Source organism: Piliocolobus tephrosceles, chromosome 20, assembly GCF_002776525.5.
Source record: "Piliocolobus tephrosceles isolate RC106 chromosome 20, ASM277652v3, whole genome shotgun sequence".
Classification (NCBI taxonomy): Eukaryota; Metazoa; Chordata; class Mammalia; order Primates; family Cercopithecidae; genus Piliocolobus; species Piliocolobus tephrosceles.
Genome location: NC_045453.1, coordinates 56561766 through 56579066, shown reverse-complemented (window position 1 = coordinate 56579066; position 17301 = coordinate 56561766). Strand labels below are relative to the sequence as shown.

The window sequence follows — 17301 nt, the reverse complement described above, 5'->3', positions numbered from 1 at the left end:
AAAAAGAAATGAAAGTGGTTGAGAGGCGGGGATTACCGGTAAGAGAGGAACCTGTTTTTACCACACACATTTTGTAAAATTATTTCACTCATAAAACTATGCAACGTGATAACATTGATAAAAATTAAAACTGAAAGAAAAAATACCAAGATATCTTAAAAGCCCCTAAAATCCTAAGGTTAATGTCACAGTTATTCTGTAACCCCACATTTCCATACTCACCTTTCACCTGTGTCATTCTCTGGAAGAAGAGCCACAGCGTTTTGAGGATTCCAGTTTCCCAAAGCATCACAGCTTCCACATATTGCAAAAACTTCTCCTAAAGAAACAGAACAATCAGTCACAGAGAAACAGAACAATCAGTCATAGTGGGATAAGTAGGGAAGTTTGCATTAGTTCAACCAGATGTGTTGCCTCCTTTAGCAGAGATTAAGGAGTCTCATTAGATATAGGTTTGGTCCCAGGAACCTACCACTCAATAACACCTGCCTACTAACTCGACTCACCTTTCTAGAACCAAAGCCAGAGAACAGGTGGAAGGCATATGGATGTTTTCTTCATCTGTTCAACTACTCATTGAGCCAGTAACAAGCATCCAAGAATACACATGGGATAAAACCACAGTCTCTGCTTTCAAGACAGCTTCCAATTTTAACAGGCAAACACTAAACGTCTATCAGTATTCTAAAGGGTCATTAATATTTTCTAGAAAGTCAAACAGTAGCTATTAATAAGTTTCACATCAAGAACATTATCAAGGCCAGGCGTGGTGGCTCACACCTGTAATCCCAGCACTCTGGAAGGCTGAGGTGGGCGTGTGGGGGCAGGTGCCTGTAATCCCAGCACCCTGGGAGGCTGAGGTGGGCGTGTGAGGGCAGGTGCCTGTAATCCCAGCTACTCGGGAGGCTGAGGTGGGCGTGTGGGGGCAGGTGCCTGTAATCCCAGCACTCTGGGAGGCTGAGGTGGGCGTGTGGGGGCAGGTGCCTGTAATCCCAGCACTCTGGGAGGCTGAGGTAGGCGTGTGGGGGCAGGTGCCTGTAATCCCAGCTACTTGGGAGGCTGAGGCAAGAGAATTCACTTGAACCCAGGAGGAGAGGTTGCAGTGAGCTGAGATCGCACCACTACACTCCACCCTGGGCAACAGAGCAAGACTCCATCTCAAAAACAACAAAAACAAAACTATCAATGAGAGAGCAGAAATGTAATTAAAAACCCATCAAAACAAAGACTTACATAGTTGGAAAATCTAGTACTTCTTTTGTGGTTTTTGGAGATGGAGTTTTGCTCTGTTGCCCGGGCTAGATTGCAGTGGCACTATCTGGGCTCACTGCAACCTCCACTTCCCGGGTCCAAGCAATTCTCCTGCCTCAGCCTCCCTAGTAGCTGGGGTTACAGGTACACACCATCACGATTGTGTAATTTTTGTATTTTTAATAAAGATGGGATCACCATGTTGGCTAGGTTGGTCTTGAACTCCTGACCTCAGGTGATCTGCCTGCCTTGGCCTTCCAAAGTGCTGGGATTATAGGCATGAGCCACCCCACCTGGCCAAAATCTAGTACTTCTTAACTAAAGTAATGACTATCATTTCTTTTGAACACTTATCAATAGACTTTAAAAGCCAACATATAGCTACCACGTTTTCTTGCTAAATTTTATATATTTAGCAGAACACACTTGGATAAAAGTACGTAGAAGTCTCTGACTTAACTATTAACACATTCTGAATACAATTAAAATTCATAAAGAAAAAGATAATGAACTGAGTCCAACTGCCAATTTGGCTCAAGACAGACTCCTCCACATTCTGAGAACAGCTGGGATTCCAAGCTTGAGGCACCGCTCTAGTAAGACTAGAATTGTACTCAGCTTTAGCCACCTACATGAGCATTTTGTTAGCTTGGATTGCCTAAAACTTAACTAAAATTCCAAGTGTGACAGTCATTCAGATTTCAGGGCTCTAAATACATGTGGGCCAGGCGCAGTGGCCCATGCCTGTAATCCCAGCACTTTGGGAGGTCAAGGCAGGGAGATCACTTAAAGCCAGAAGTTCGAGAACAGCCTGGCCATCATAGCAAAACCCTGTCTCTACTAAAAATACAAAAAGGCCAGGTGTGATTTGCTGATGCCTATGCCAGCACTTTGGGAGACTGAGGTGGGCGGATCACTTTAGGTCAGGAGTTCAAGACCAGCCTGGCCAACATGGTGAAACCTTGTCTCTACTGAAAATTAAAAATTCGGCCGGGCGCGGTGGCTCACGTCTGTAATCCCAGCTCTCAGGGAGGCAGAGGCGGGAGGACAGCTTGAGCCCAGGAGTTCGAGACCTGCCTGGGTAATACAGCGAGACCCCGTTCTCCACAAAAAGGAAAAAAAAAAAAAAAAAAAAAGACAAAAAAAAAAAATTAGCCAGGTACAGGCCGGGTGCAGTGGCTCAGGCCTATAATCCCAGCACTTCGGGAGGCCAAAGCTGGTGGATCACTTTAGGTCAGGAGTTCAAGACCAGCCTGGCCAACATGGTGAAACCTTGTCTCTACTGAAAATAAAAAATTAGCAGGTACAGGCCGGGTGCGGTGGCTCACGCCTATAAACCCAGCACTTTGGGAGGCCAAAGTTGGCGGATCACTAGGTCAGGAGTTCAAGACCAGCCTGGCCAACACGGTGAAGCCCTATCTCTACTAAAAATACAAAAATTAGCTGGGTGTGGTGGCAGGCGCCTGTAATCCCAGCTACTGGGGAGGCTGAGGCAGAAGAATCGCTTGAACCCAGGAGGCCGAGGCTGCAGTGAGCTAAGATCATGCCACTGCACTCCAGCCTGGGCAACAGAGCAAGACTCCGTCTAAAAAAAAAAAATTAGCTGGGTGTAGTGGTGGGTGCCTATAATCGCAGCTACTCAGGAGGCTGAGGCAGGAGAATTGCTTGAACCTGGCAGGCAGAGGTTGCAGTGAGCCAAGATCACGTCACTGCACTCCAGCCTGGGCAACAAAGTGAGACTCCATCTCAAAAAAAAAAAAAAAAGGGCTCGGCATGGTGGCTCCCACCTGTAATGCAGCACTTTGGGAGGCCAAGGCGGGTGGATCGTGAGGTCAGGAGTTCAAGACCAGCCTGGACAAGACAGTGAAACCCTGTCTCTACTAAAAATACAAAAATTAGCCGGGCGCCATGATGGGCACCTGTAATCCCAGCTACTCAGGAGGCTGAGGCAGGAGAATTGCTTAAACACAGGAGGCAGAGGTTGCAGTGAGCTGAGATCGTGCCACTGCACTCTAGCCTGGGCACAGAGTAAGACTCCGTCTCAAAAAAAAAAAAAAAAGTCATGTTTTCAACAGAGTTTACAATCTGTCACTCAAATAATTCTAGAAAATATCCAAGAGGTGCTATAAAATAGGGCCAGAACCTAGTGGAATCGGGAGGCTAGCAGTGGGGACAGGGGAGAGAAGGGACAGGGGAGAGAAGGACCAGGGGGAGTACGAGAGTGGGCAAAGATCTAGGCAGAGGACACAGCATTGGAGAAAGTCCTAAAAGAGGAAGAAAGGAGGAAGGAATGCAGCACATTTAAGGAACTGAAAGGCCTGTATAGCCAGAGTACATAAAACTGAGAGGTACCTCAGTTTTATGAGAGCCCAGGTGTGATACGGCTTTGACATGCTATCTTACACTAAAATTATATCACAGCACTTTAAGGGACTGCAAAATATATAATGAGGCTAAAAATATATTCACACATAGGAACAAGGTTATCCCAGCTAATTGTTTCACCAACTTATTCTTTCTTTTTTTTTTTGAGACAGAGTCTGGCTCTGTCACCCAGGCTGGAGTGCAATGGCATGATCTCAGGTCACTGCAACTCTGCCTCCTGGGTTCAAGCAATTCTCCTGCCTCAGCCTCCCAAGTAGCTGGGATTACAGGCACGTGCCACCGTGCCTGGATGATTTTTATATTCTTAGTAGAGACGGGGTTTCACCATGTTGGCCAGGCTGGTCTTGAATTCCTGACCTCAAGTGATCTGCCCACCTCGGCCTCCCAAAGTGCTGGGATTACAGGCATGAGCCATTGCACCTGGCCTACCAACTTCTTGCACTAGCAAAGTTTCCTTCATTTTAATGCTGCCTAGAAACCACAGCCCAACCATCTCTGTCCTGTGCAAAGTTAAGTATAAATTCACAGCTTTTTTGGGAAAACATGACAACAAGACAGTGTTTAAGGAGGTTTTTGGCGTGCTTACTATGCTCCAAGCACATTTCTGATATCAGGCAGGACCTATAGATATTTTCATCTAAAAAATCAGGTCGGCCAGGCGCGGTGGCTCAAGCCTGTAATCCCAGCACTTTGGGAGGCCGAGACGGGCGGATCACGAGGTCAGGAGATCGAGACCATCCTGGCTAACACGGTGAAACCCCGTCTCTACTAAAAATACAAAAACTAGCCGGGTGAGGTGGCGGGCGCCTGTAGTCCCAGCTACTCGGGAGGCTGAGGCAGGAGAATGGAGTGAACCCGGGAGGCGGAGCTTGCAGTGAGCTGAGATCCGGCCACTGCACTCCAGCCCGGGCGAGGAGACTCCACCTCAAAAAAAAAAATTAAATTAAATTAAATTAAAAAAAAATAAAAAATCAGGTCCACTCTAATAGCAACTCCATATTTAAGGTAATCCAGATAGGAAACATGCTAATTTAATTTTAATTGTTTTAAAGTAAAACTTTTAAAATACCTGGTAAAAGAGTTCCTCTTATTTCAAAGGCAACCTGAGAAGGTGTCATTCTGATGGATTTATTTTATGATGTCGTGCTAGAAAAAAAAAAAAAAGTAATTTACAGTACGAAAATATTAGCATTAGATAGCCACCATCAAGAAACAACTTCAACCATTTATATTTTTAAAAGCAATATTTAATGTCTTTGCAGTTTTATGGTGGGGTTTTGTTTGTTTATTTTTAAGTAACTTTAGTGCGGGGTTGGGGGGGGAAGAAACAAGTGAAAAAGCAAAAAATAAACCAGGCACAGTGCCTCATGCCTGTAATACAAACACTTAAGGAGGCTGAGGCAGGAGGATGACTTGAGCTCAGGAGTTTGAGACCAATCTGGGAAACATAGTGAGGTCCCATAGCTCCAAAAAAAAAAAAAAAAGTATATATATATAAACACACACACACACACACACACACACACACACACACATTAGCCGGGCATGGGGAGCATGCCTGTACTTCCAGCTACAGACTGACACTGAGGTGGCAGGATCACTTTAGCACAGGAAGTTGAGGCTGTAGTGAGCTGTGATTGTGCCACTGTACTCTAGTCTGAGTGACAGAGCAAGACCCTGTCTCAAAAAATCAAAACACAGTCTGAATAAAGTTTTTTTTAAAAAGCAAAAAATGAAAATGAATCTCAATTATGAGCAAAAAAAAAAAAAAGATTAATTTCAGAGTCCTTATATATACAGTGACTCAATTACTTGGGAAGTATCTAGCAAGTTTGAAGCCTAGTGCTACAAAGCTATTCTTTAAGAATGTATGCCCAAAAAGAAAACAAGACAGAATGCATGCCTGAAATACACATTGTAAAACAAAGTATCCAAACTTGTTATTTTTTAAGTTGTCAAGATTCTCTTGCTACATACTTTCTCTTCTGATAAGCAGCTGTTCTGAATTCAACCCTATCTTTCCTGACCAGGGTAATACTGTGGTAGAGAAGAAAAACAACTATAGCTAATTTTTTCATTTCTTCCTTGTCAAAGGAATCTGTTTCCCATCCACTAACTTAAATACCTAAAGGAATATAAAAAATAGATTAATACACATGTACATATAATATACTTTGAGATACTTACATAATTTAAATGGACAGAGAACATACTCCATCCAAAGACACACCATATTCTACATAACTTCTCCAACACCCACCAAAAAACCCTTTGCCCCCCAACCCACCAATGTTCCTACAAGAATTCCAATCACATCTTTATTCTGCATCATGTACATTACCAGCTTAAATTTCATTTGCATTTATATATTACCTTACGAAACAATTCTGAAGTACCTTGCATAGCTACCTTCCATAGTCACTTTTCCAGTTCTGCTTTGCTCCCTTCCCTCCCCACCCCCCCCACACACCCCCCACCCCCCCACCCCCGCCCCGGGAGTCATTTAATGAATACTGCTACGCAAAATTAACCACACTTCCCAGTCAGGGTAGATAGATTTCAACCAGCAGTTCTCACCAAAGGCAATTCTGCCCTCCAGGGGATTATCTGGTCATGTCAGGAGGCATTTTTGGTTGTCACAACTGGGAGTGGCACTCCTAGCATCTAGCGGGTAAAGGCCAAACAACCATACAATATGAAACAACCATACAATATGTATGAACACCATACAATACGCAGAACAGCCCTCCACAAATAATTAATTGTCCAGCTCCAAACATCAATAGGGCTCAGGTTGAGATGAGGGCCAAGAGTTCAGGCTCCATGTTAGCTATAAACTATGTATCATCACATTTACATCAATTATAAAATGTAACACTGATATATATATATATATATATTTATTTATAAATGTACATTGTCAAATATTCATCTCACAGAGCGCAAGACCACTAGTGTGGAGTCATGTCATATTTGGATACGAAATTCCCTATTTGGCAATTCTACCATTTTGGTTAGAACACCCAATACTACACTAGTGAAAACCTTTCCTTTGGCCAGGCATGGTGGCTCATGCCTGTAATCCCAGCACTTTGGGAAGCCAAGGCGGGTGGATCACCTAAGGTCGACCAGCCTGGCCAACATGGTGAAACCCTGTCTCTACTAAAAATACAAAAATTAGCTGGGCATGGTCATGGGCACCCATAATCCCAGCTACGCAGGAGGTTGAGGCGGGAGAATCGCTTGAACCTGGGAGGCAGAGGTTGCGGTGAGCAAAAATCGTGCCACTGCACTCCAACCTGGGCAACACAGCGAGACTCTGTCTCAAAAGAAAGAAAGAAAGAAAAAAGGCCGGGTGTGGTGGCTTCATGCCTTATAATCTCAGCACTTTGGGAGGCCCAGACGGGCGGATCATGAGGTCAGGAATTCAAGACTAGCCTGGCCAGCATAGTGAAACCCCATCTCTACTAAAAATACAAAAATTAGCTGGGCATGGTAGCATGTGCCTGCAGTCCCAGCTACTCGGTAAGCTGAGGCAGGAGAATCACTTGAACCCGGGAGGCAGAGGTTGCGGTGAACGCCACTGCGCCACTGCACCCTGCAACAGAGGGAGACTCCATCTCAAAAAAAAAAAAAAAAAAGGCCTTCCCTTCATCAAAATAATTTCTAAAATAATTTCTTATACTACCTTCTGCATCTAAGAGTAAACATAGTGGCCAGGCGTGGTGACTCACGCCTATAATCCCAGCACTTTGGGAGGCTGAGGCATGAGAATCACTTGAACCCAGAAGGCAGAGGTTGCAGTCAGCTGAGATTGTGCCACTGTACTCCTGCGTGCAGTGAGACTCTGTCTTAATTTAAAAAAAAAAAAAAAAAAAAAAAGCCTGACATTTAAGTTACTGAATTAAATTTAAGAGAGCAAATAGTCCATCACCCATCAAAAGGGCTAAATAACCAACTTCAATCTTAACCTATAAGGTGCCCTTTCATTTGGTGTTTACTGCTGCGGTTCTCAACTAAGGACAACCTCATATACGTGATTAAATAGTTGTTGACTAATTTTAACTAACTATTTTAATCAACCTAATGGAAATCAGATATTATTCCTATGCACTAAAATCAACAGCTAGTACAAAATTATCTCTAGATTTCTACTGCATTAAGGCAAATGGAAAACTTAAGTAAATTTAATAAAAGGGAAATGAACTGATTATAAAAACTGAGTCTTTTATTCTGAGTTGTTTAGAAGAGTGACTACAGTAACTTAGCAGTAAACAGCTGCAGTAAATGTACTATACAAAGCTATCTACACAAGCACAAAAACACCTCCCAGAAAACCTCTCCAAAAGTCAACAAAGCATCATCTTCCACTTGATTTACCAAAGTCAAGCAATCTGGTTTGATTTCCACCCTGAACGCCCTCCCTCTCCAAATGTGATACCATACCAAATAAAAGCCTTGGGAGCTGTTCCAAATGCAATTTACTTGATTATGGACAGAGGCCAAAAGTCTGGTGCCGTGTTGAAGTATACAATTTTGGCATCCAGTTACCACCAAAACAGCAGTGACCAAGTAAAAAAAAACGACTGTGTTGTGGAAGAAAAAATGTATGCACCCACCCATACATCTTCTTCTAAACAAGGAAAAAAAAAAATCCCAACTTGGAAAGGGAAGGTCACTTCTGGATATATATATAACAACAAGAGTAAGATGAAAAACGTTAGTCATTGTATGCGCATGAGCTGACCAGATAATGTAACCAACTCACCTATTACCTCACATATAGACTACACTTTCTGAGATAGGCCTCTGCTTTTTGGTTTTTGAAAACATAACATCTATTTTGTAATTTTTGAGGAGAAAGACTAAACAGCATTCTCATCTGAGATTCTGAGTAGTATTTAAATAACCCTTTTTAAAAGACTCAAGCAATTAGCAAAATATGACATGGTAATCTACAGTTTTAAAAATTTCAGAGTTCACACTACCTGACAAAATAAATTTTACCCTATTCTTTTCCTCAAACTTTCCCCACACGTGACACTACTGATTTACAAGCCTGGGAAACAAAAGGGGTATGAAGTAAACCAAGGTACCAGGACATTTACTTTAGAGCTAAATTGAAGTTAGATATTTTTAGCTAAAGTGTTTTGCTGGCTAAAAGGAACATCTCTGTTTTCCTATGAATTTTTTCAAGGAAAAAAGCTGTTTCCAATTATCCTTGCCCTTTCCTAGGCCTTGGCAGCTTTGATCCTCCTAACTAGCTAAATAAAGTAATATATAAAATGCCTACCTTTCCCTGAGTTAATTTTTGCTCATCTTGGTGAAGGATCACTACGACCCTTGCTACATTTCTGATAAGTTGTGACTGTCATTCTGATTCCCGTATACTTGAAGCCAATATCTTAATCAAACATGTTAAGACATTAATGGGTCTTTATTAAGAAAGTGTTTCTGGATTAGGTTTAATTAAGCCAAGTTCATTCCTTGATCAACTTTCTAAACAATGCAGTAACGTTTTCCATTTATTTTATCGTGATATGATTCTCATGTGTATGTTTCATACATTTTCTTCCTGTTTTAACTCATACATAAAAATTCGATTCATCGACGTACTTTATGTACGTATCAAATTTTACTCACTTTGCTACGATTTTTCTTTTGTGGTCATTATTTCTCAGAGTCCAGCTTTCCCATGTCGTTATTATGCAGATTTAAATGTTGTCTAGAATACTGGTTTTCTCTAGCTCTTGGTTCTTCCTAGTTCTTAAATCAGGAATAGATTGCACCATGTGCAGTTTTCTTGTTTGCTTGGTGTTATTTGTATCCATGACATTAGGAATTTTGAAAACAAAAAAAGACTAATACCTTGTATTTATTTCTTAGTTAAGTCACAACTCGTCAGAAACGTAGCAAGGGGAAGCATGACGGGGTAGAGAAGTGGCTGAGAGCTGTGCAGAAATGGGAGGAGGCGGCCGGGCGCGGTGGCTCAAGCCTGTAATCCCAGCACTTTGGGAGGCCGAGACGGGCGGATCACGAGGTCAGGAGATCAAGACCATCCTGGCTATCACGGTGAAACCCCGTCTCTACTAAAAATACAAAAAACTAGCCGGGCGAGGTGGCGGGCGCCTGTAGTCCCAGCTACTTGGGAGGCTGAGGCAGGAGAATGGCGTGAACCCGGGAGGCGGAGCTTGCAGTGAGCTGAGATCCGGCCACTGCACTCCAGCCTGGGCGACAGAGCAAGACTCCGTCTCAACAAAAAAAAAAAAAAAAAAAAAAAAGAAATGGGAGGAGGCGACAGAGGAGTATGAAGAAACAACATCGGGTCCAAACATCCTGCTCGGTTCCATCAGTTCCTCTATGCAGGTCTACATCAGACTAAGACTAACAGCTGCCTTAAGGGGGAAGATCCTCTACAATTCATGCCCGATTTCTTTTCCAGCGGGCCAGTGGAGTCTGGGTAGAGGGCTGATGAGACACCTAAGTGATTGAGGCTCTCTCTCCTACCTCAGCAAGGCAGTCTGCAGAGCTCTGGAGAGAAGGGGCAGCCGACCTAAAAAATTGTATCGAGGGCACTCATGACTATTCCTGGAACCTTTTCCTAGGAAAGGCACTTTGGTTTCTTGGAATAACTGAATTATACAAGCATGCTCTAGACTACGTGTCCAGGCGATTTCAGAAAATAAGCAGTTGTCAAAACACGATGAGTAACTTAGGGACAGAAAGCGGCGGTGAGCCAGGGGGCCGCTGTGGGGCAGGGGATGTCCCCAGAGGACCTCACCTGCATTTTTGGTGTCTTTGTTCCCGGACTCAGTACTCTGCATATCTGCGGTGGTCCTTGCTCCACTTACCCTGCTACGCCTCAAATGCTCCACGTATTTTTTAGAAGGGAACTAAGCCCCAGGCAGCCTAGCGGAAGCGCGGCAGTGAACAATAAAAGTCGAGTGCGTCCCAGACACCGGTTTAGCGCAGCGAACGCCCGGCCGCCGTTCCCCTGCTGGCAGTGCCCAGCCCGAGGACCCCGCCCGCGCCTCGGCCCCGACGCCCCCAGCCCCGCCGCGTCCCGGGCCGCCCTGACAGCTCGGCCCGCCACGTGAGCGGCCGCCCGGCCCCCGCACCCGGCTCGCCGCCTCACCTGCCGGGTTCGCCAGTCCGCAGGTCCGCGTCGCCGCCGCCCCGCCCGAGAGCGAGGACCACAGGCAGAGGTACCGTGCGCCCGCCCTCCGCGCCTCGCCAGCGCTCCCCCAGGCGGCCTGCCGCGGCGCCGAGCGGCAGGAAGCGGCTACGCTCAAACCGGTTTCAGCTGCTCCAGACCAAACTGCCAGGCCACCCCAAGGGGCGGGGCCGGAGGGCGGTGGGGCGGGCCCTGACGTCACGCCCGGCGCCATCCCAGCCAATCGGCAGCCGCGCGCGGGGGGTGCGGGCCCGCGCGTTCCTGGAAAGGGCTGACGTCTGCGGCCGAGGGCGGCCGGGCATCCCCCGTGTCCCCGCAGCCCTTCTCAGCCGACTCCGGCGCCCGCACCTTGACACCTGCCCTGGGGTCATAGGCGTGTACTGTGGTCCCTCAAAGCCGCCTCAGAAATAACCCACGTGGGCCGGGCACGGTGGCTCACGCCTGTAATCCCAGCACTTTGGGAGGCCGAGGCGGGCGGATGACGTAAGATCAGAGTTCGAGACCAGCCTGGCCAACATGGTGAAACCCTGTCTCTACTAAAAATACAAAATTAGGCGGGCGTGGTGGCGCGCGCCTGTAATCCCAGCTATTCGGGAGGCTGAGGCAGGAGAATCGCTTGAACCTGGGAGGCGGAGGTTGCAGTGAGCCGAGATTGCACTCCAACCTGGGCAACAAGAGCAAAACTCCATCAGAAAGAAAGAGAGAGAGAGAGAGAGGGAGAGAGGGGGAGAAAGGGAGAGAGAAAGAAAAGAAAAGAAAAGAAGAAAAGAAAAAAAAAGAAAAGAAGGGAGGGAGGGAGGGAAGGAAAGAACTGACTGTGGAGCCTGGAGCTACAATTCAGAGTTGAGTTGTATTTTTTCCCCTATTTGAAAACGAGGGAAATTACCAGTACTGATGTTTTCTGGAAACTGTCTTTCGTTGCAAAACAACAGCCACACTTAGATCAAATCATTAATTGAAAACGATTAAGTCACCTAAGCTGGATGAGAGTGTATACCCTTGCTATGCAAAGTGTGGTCGACAAGCCAGTAGCACCTGCCAGAACTCAGAATTGCAGACTCTCAGGACCATCCCAGACCTGCCCTATCAAATCTGCCTCTAGCAACATCCCCAGGTTAACAATTATGCAAATTAAAGTTTGAAGGAACTTTTTTGAAAGCAGACTCTCCCTGCCAGAGTCTTAGTTTATTTTCTAAAAAAATGAGCCCTAACCAAAAAAAAAAAAAATTTTTTTTTCCTCTCCTTTGGTGGTCTCCAGAAAGTTAATCAGCATTTGCCACTTGAAGTTCTGTTACGAAACTTTACAACTTGCTGGGCGCGGTAGCTCAGGCCTGTAATCCCAGCACTTTGAAAGGCTGAGGAGGGGGGATCAGGAGGTCAAGAGATGGAGACCATCCTGGCAAACACGGCGAAACCCCGTCTCTACTAAAAATATAAAAATTAGCCGGTTGTGATGGCACACGCCTGTAGTCCCAGCTACTTGGGAGGCTGAGGCAGGAGAATTGCTTGAACCCGGGAGGTGGAGGTTGCAGTGAGCCGATATCGCGCCACTGCATTCCAGCCTGGCAACAGAGCGAGACTCCGTCTTAAAAAAAAAAAAAAAAACAAAACTTTGCAACTCACGTAACTTACAGTGTTACCTTACCAGTATCAAAGTTACCCTCTGGTTAGTGTCCAATATAAAATTATATTAGCAGCTTTTACTTAAATAAAGTGAGATATTGAAGAAAAGAGGCCTGGTGCGGTGGCTCACGCCAGTAATCCCAGCACTTTGGGAGCCCAAGGCGGGCAAATCGCCTGAGGTCAGGAGTTTGAGACCAGCTTGCGCATCATGGCGAAACCCCATTTCTACTAAAAATACAAAAATTAGGTGGGTGTGGTCTCACGACTGTAATTCCAGCTACTCGGGAGGCGGGAGGCGGAGGAACTAGAATAACTTAAGCCTGGGAGGTGGAGGTTGCTGTGAGCCAAGATTGCACCACTGCTCTCCCACTTGAGTGACAGCTAGACTCCGGCAAAAACAACAAAACAAAACAGAAAACCGACTAAAAAGAACCACCTTTTGGGAGATGTTGAAGTTCTCTTACAACAAGACATAGAGAAATAGCTCGAGTTGCATGCTGGTTCAAAATGGGCCTACTAAAAATGTGTTTGGATTGGATGAGCTCTAGCTTTAGGTAGAATTTCTGGTTTTATAAATCGGAATGTTCTCTACCACATTTGATATTTAGCTTGGATTCAATCCCAGAAAATTTCTGACAATGTCATCCATTCAGTTAAATAATTAAGTGCCTGCTTTATGCTAGGCTCAGGATGCAATAGTTTTTTGATAGTACTCATTTTAATCCCAGATTTCTTAAAGAATTAAAATTCCTTCTGGTTATGTGCCATTACCCATTAAACTCTGCTGTCCTACATTTCCTACGTAGTTTGGAGTGAATTTCCTCTGTTAATCATACTTCAGTGATGAATGTTTTCATAAGAGTTTGCTTCCTTAAAATGTTTATAGAGCTGTATTTTTCTTTTTTTTTTTTTTGAAATGGGTTTTTTTTTTTTTTTTTTTTTTTTGAGACGGAGTTTAGCTCTTGTTGCCAGGGTGGAGTGCAGTGGCGTGATCTCGGCTCACTGCAACCTCCACCTCCCAGGTTCAAGCAACTCTCCTGCCTCAGTCTCCCGAGTAGCTGGGATTACAGGCGCCTGCCACCATGCCCAGCTAATTTTTTTATTTTTAGTAGAGATGGGGTTTCAGCATGTTGGCCAGGCTGGTCTCAAACTCCTGACCTCAGGTGATCCACCCACCTCAGCTTCCCAAAGTGCTGGGATTACAGGCGTGAGCCACCACACCCAGCCAGATCTTGACTTTTTTCTTTTTTTTTTTTTGAGACGGAGTCTCGCTCTGTCGCCCAGGCTGGAGTGCAGTGGCGGGATCTCAGCTCACTGCAAGCTCCGCCTCCCAGGTTTATGCCATTCTCCTGCCTCAGCCTCCCGAGTAGCTGGGACTACAGGCGCCCGCCACCTCGCCTGGCTAGTTTTTTGTATTTTTTTTAGTAGAGACGGGGTTTCACTGTGTTAGCCAGGATGGTCTTGATCTCCTGACCTCGTGATCCGCCCGTCTCGGCCTCCCAAAGTGCTGGGATTACAGGCTTGAGCCACCGTGCCCGGCCGACTTTTTTCTATAACCACCATTGAGTCAAGCTATTTGTCTAATGTTTATAGTTCCAGTTAATAGACCTAATCCAAGGTCTAATGTTTATAGTTCCATTTAGTAGACCTGCTCCTTCCCTAAATCCTTTTGAAACGACAGAAGAATTATACATGTTCAAAAGATGCCATCAATGGCCAGAAACTGAGGAATGTCTAGAACAGGGGTTCTTTTGGCTCCCCTGGGTCACGTTGGAAGAAGAAGAATTGTCTTGTACCACACATAAAATACACTAACACTTTAGATAGCTGATGACCTTTTTAAAAATCGCAAAAAAATTTATAAAGTTTTAAGAAAGTTTACGAATTTGTGTTGGGCTGCATTCAAAGCCATCCTGGGCCACATGTAGCCCCTGGGCCATGGGTTGGACAAGCTCATTCTAAAAGATGTGGAATAAACCAGTAGCATTAGAAGACGGGCAGAGAGGCTGGGAGTGGTGCCTTACGCCTGTAATCCCAACACTTTGGGAGGTCAAGGAGGGCGGATCACGAGGTCAGGAGATTGAGACCATCCTGGCTAGCATAGTGAAACCCCATCTCTACTATAAATACAAAACATTAGCCGGGCGTGGTGGCACACACCTGTAGTCCTAGCTACTTCGGAGGCTGAAGCAAGATAATTGCTTGAACCTGGACGACAGAGGTTGCAGTGAGCCAAGATCGCGCCACTGCACTCCAGCCTGGGCGATAGAGCCAGACTCCATCTCAAAATAAATAAATAAATAAAAAGACTGGCAGAGAAGCATATACCATCCAAGAGAAGAAGGAATTCCTGCAGATGCCATTTTACACAGCCTTGCTTAGAAACTCTTTGATAATGCAACGTATTTTAGGTTACTCCAAAACCACGCTGCTCTGATTGGGATATTGAAGTAGAATATAGATAATTAGAATATAGGTAATGCATTCCCATATTCCTTTCTCCCAACACTCTGTGAAATGTTAACTTTTCTTTCTTTTCTTTTTTTTTTTTTTTTTTTTGAGGCGGGGTCTTGCTCTGTTGCCGAGGCTGGAGTGCATGATCACAGCTCACTGCAACCCTGACCTCCTGAGCTCAAACGATCCTCCCACCTCCACCTCCCTAGTAGCTGGGATCACAGGTGTGTGCCACCATGCCATTACACCTGGCTAATTGTTTTTTACTTTTTGTATAGGTGGGGTCTTGTCATGTTGCCCAGGCTGAACTTGAACTCTTAGTCTGAAGAGACTCTCCCACCTCAGCCTCCCAAAGTGTTGGCATTACAGGCATGAGCCATGGCTCCCAGCCATAACTTTTCAAGCACATGGTTAATGAGATCAATTTAGGTCTTACCTGATTACTTCCAGAAGAGCTCCGTATGTTTTGAATTATATAAAATATTTACCATTCATTATTGTACTTGATTAAATAATGAAATATGTTACCTCATTTGTCTGAAATCAGGACCACAGGATCTCACCTTATGCCATCATTTTTTGAAAAACTGTAGTAAGGAGTCTGAGCCTACTCTGGCTCAGGAGGCTGCCTGTTTTAAAAAAAGAAAGAAAACAGTAGCATTTCAGCCTGGGCAATAAAAAAGTGATTCTAGCTAAAAAAAAAAAAATAATAATATATATATATATATATATATATATATATATATATCCATGTCAGATATATGGCAAAATATGGTGGCACCAGGCAGTAGTACTAGCTACTCTAGAGGCTTAGAGGGGAGAATCTCTTGAGTCTGGGAGGTCCAGGCTGCAATGAACCATGATTGTACCTCTGCACTCCAGCCTGGGTGACAAAGGGAGGCTATGTCTCTTAAAAAAAAAAAAAAAAAAAAAAAAAAAAAAAAAAAACCAGCAGTATTGATGCAAAAAACTCTAGACATAGAAGCCAGACATGGACTTGAATCCTACCCTTCACAAGTGGATGTTTTTTTTTTTTGGACACACAGACTCACTCTGTGACCCAGTCTGGAGTGCAGTCTTATAATCTTGGTCCACTGCAGCCTCCACCTCCCAGGTTCAAGTGATTCTCCTGCCTCAGCCACCCAAGTAGCTGGGATTTCAGGTGTGTGCTATTACGCCCAGCTGATTTTTGTATTTTTAGTAGAGACAGAGTTTCGCCATGTTGGCCAGGCTGGTCTTGAATTCCTGACTTTAAATTATCCTCCAACCTTGACCTCCCAAAGTATTGAGATCACAGGCATAAGCCACCGCACCCAGCCTGTGACATCGTAGACATTAATCTTTGGTAAAAGTTTTGCTGCTACTGGTTTATTTATTGATGTATGTTTTGACACAGAGTCTTGCTCTGTACCCCAGGCTGAAGTGCGATGGTGCTATCTTGGGTCACTGCAGGCTTCATCTCCTGGGTTCAAGTGATTCTCCTTCCTCAACGTCCCAAGTAGCTGGGATTACAGGTGTGCACTCCTACGCCCAGCTAATTTTTGTATTTTCAGTAGAAACGGGGTTTTGTCACGTTGGCCCAGCTGGTCTCAAGCTCCTGACCTCAGGTGATCTGCTGCTTCGGCCTCCCGAAGTGTTGGGATTACAGGAGTGAGCCACTGGTTCTTGCCAAGACAAGATCTTGTTCTGTTCTGAGACTATGGGTGCACATCACCATGCCTGGCTAATTTGGGGGGTGTGTGTGTGTGTGTGTGTGTGTGTGTGTGTGTGTAGAGAGATGCAGTCTCACTATGTTGCTCAGGATGATCCAGTGATTTTTTTTTTTTTTTTTTTTAAGATGAGATCTTACTCTGTCACCCAGGCTGCAGTGCAAATGGTGCAATCTCAGCTCACAGAAGCATCTGCCTCCCAGGCTCGAGCAATCCTCCCACCTCAGCCTCCCAAGTAGCTGAGACCACAGGTGCGTGCCACCATTTTTAGTGGAGGGGAGCTTTTCCATGTTGCCCAGGCTGGTCTCAAACTCCTGAGCTCAAGTGATCCTCCCACATCCACTTCCCAAAGTGCTGGGATTACAGGCATGGGTCACTGTGCCCGGCTAATACAGGGATTTTTTAAACCAATCACCAACTATAGCTTCTACCATTATGAGTTTCCTTTTGTGGTCATTATTTCGTGAGTCCAATTTTGCAAGTCTATATTTTGTTGCAAAGTATTGATTCTTCCAACAATGTTTACATAATAGCACAGCTTACCTTGGCAGTTTTAGCTATTATCAGCTTCATTTTGCACTGATTCTTCTCCCAGAAATATTAATTATGATTTGGATAAAAGAATAATCACTTATATTTATCTCTTGGCCAATTCATGAAAATATTTTGATTATTCTCAGATATTTCTCAATTGCTCTACTGTGA

The 17301-nt window shown here is 44.8% G+C and overlaps 1 protein-coding gene across 11 annotated transcripts in view; it reads right to left on the bottom strand.

The window, feature by feature from the left end:
* Positions 1 to 11039, bottom strand: part of GPCPD1 (glycerophosphocholine phosphodiesterase 1) — a 65065-nt gene extending 54026 nt beyond the window's left edge. For 2 of the 11 annotated variants that reach the window (XM_023217902.2, XM_023217907.2), the window contains exons 1-4: positions 10772 to 10911; positions 6214 to 6300; positions 4706 to 4782; positions 223 to 319 (exon numbers count right to left, since the gene is read on the bottom strand). In XM_023217902.2, the coding sequence (XP_023073670.1) occupies positions 223 to 319; positions 4706 to 4754 (146 nt within the window). In that variant the 5' untranslated portion in view covers positions 4755 to 4782; positions 6214 to 6300; positions 10772 to 10911. Of the gene's footprint in view, positions 1 to 222; positions 320 to 4222; positions 4254 to 4705; positions 4783 to 6009; positions 6138 to 6213; positions 6301 to 10771 lie in introns of those variants that run through there. The other 9 variants (XM_023217900.2, XM_023217906.2, XM_023217901.2 and 6 more) reach the window with 9 other exon arrangements.
* Positions 11040 to 17301: the final 6262 nt, after the last annotated feature.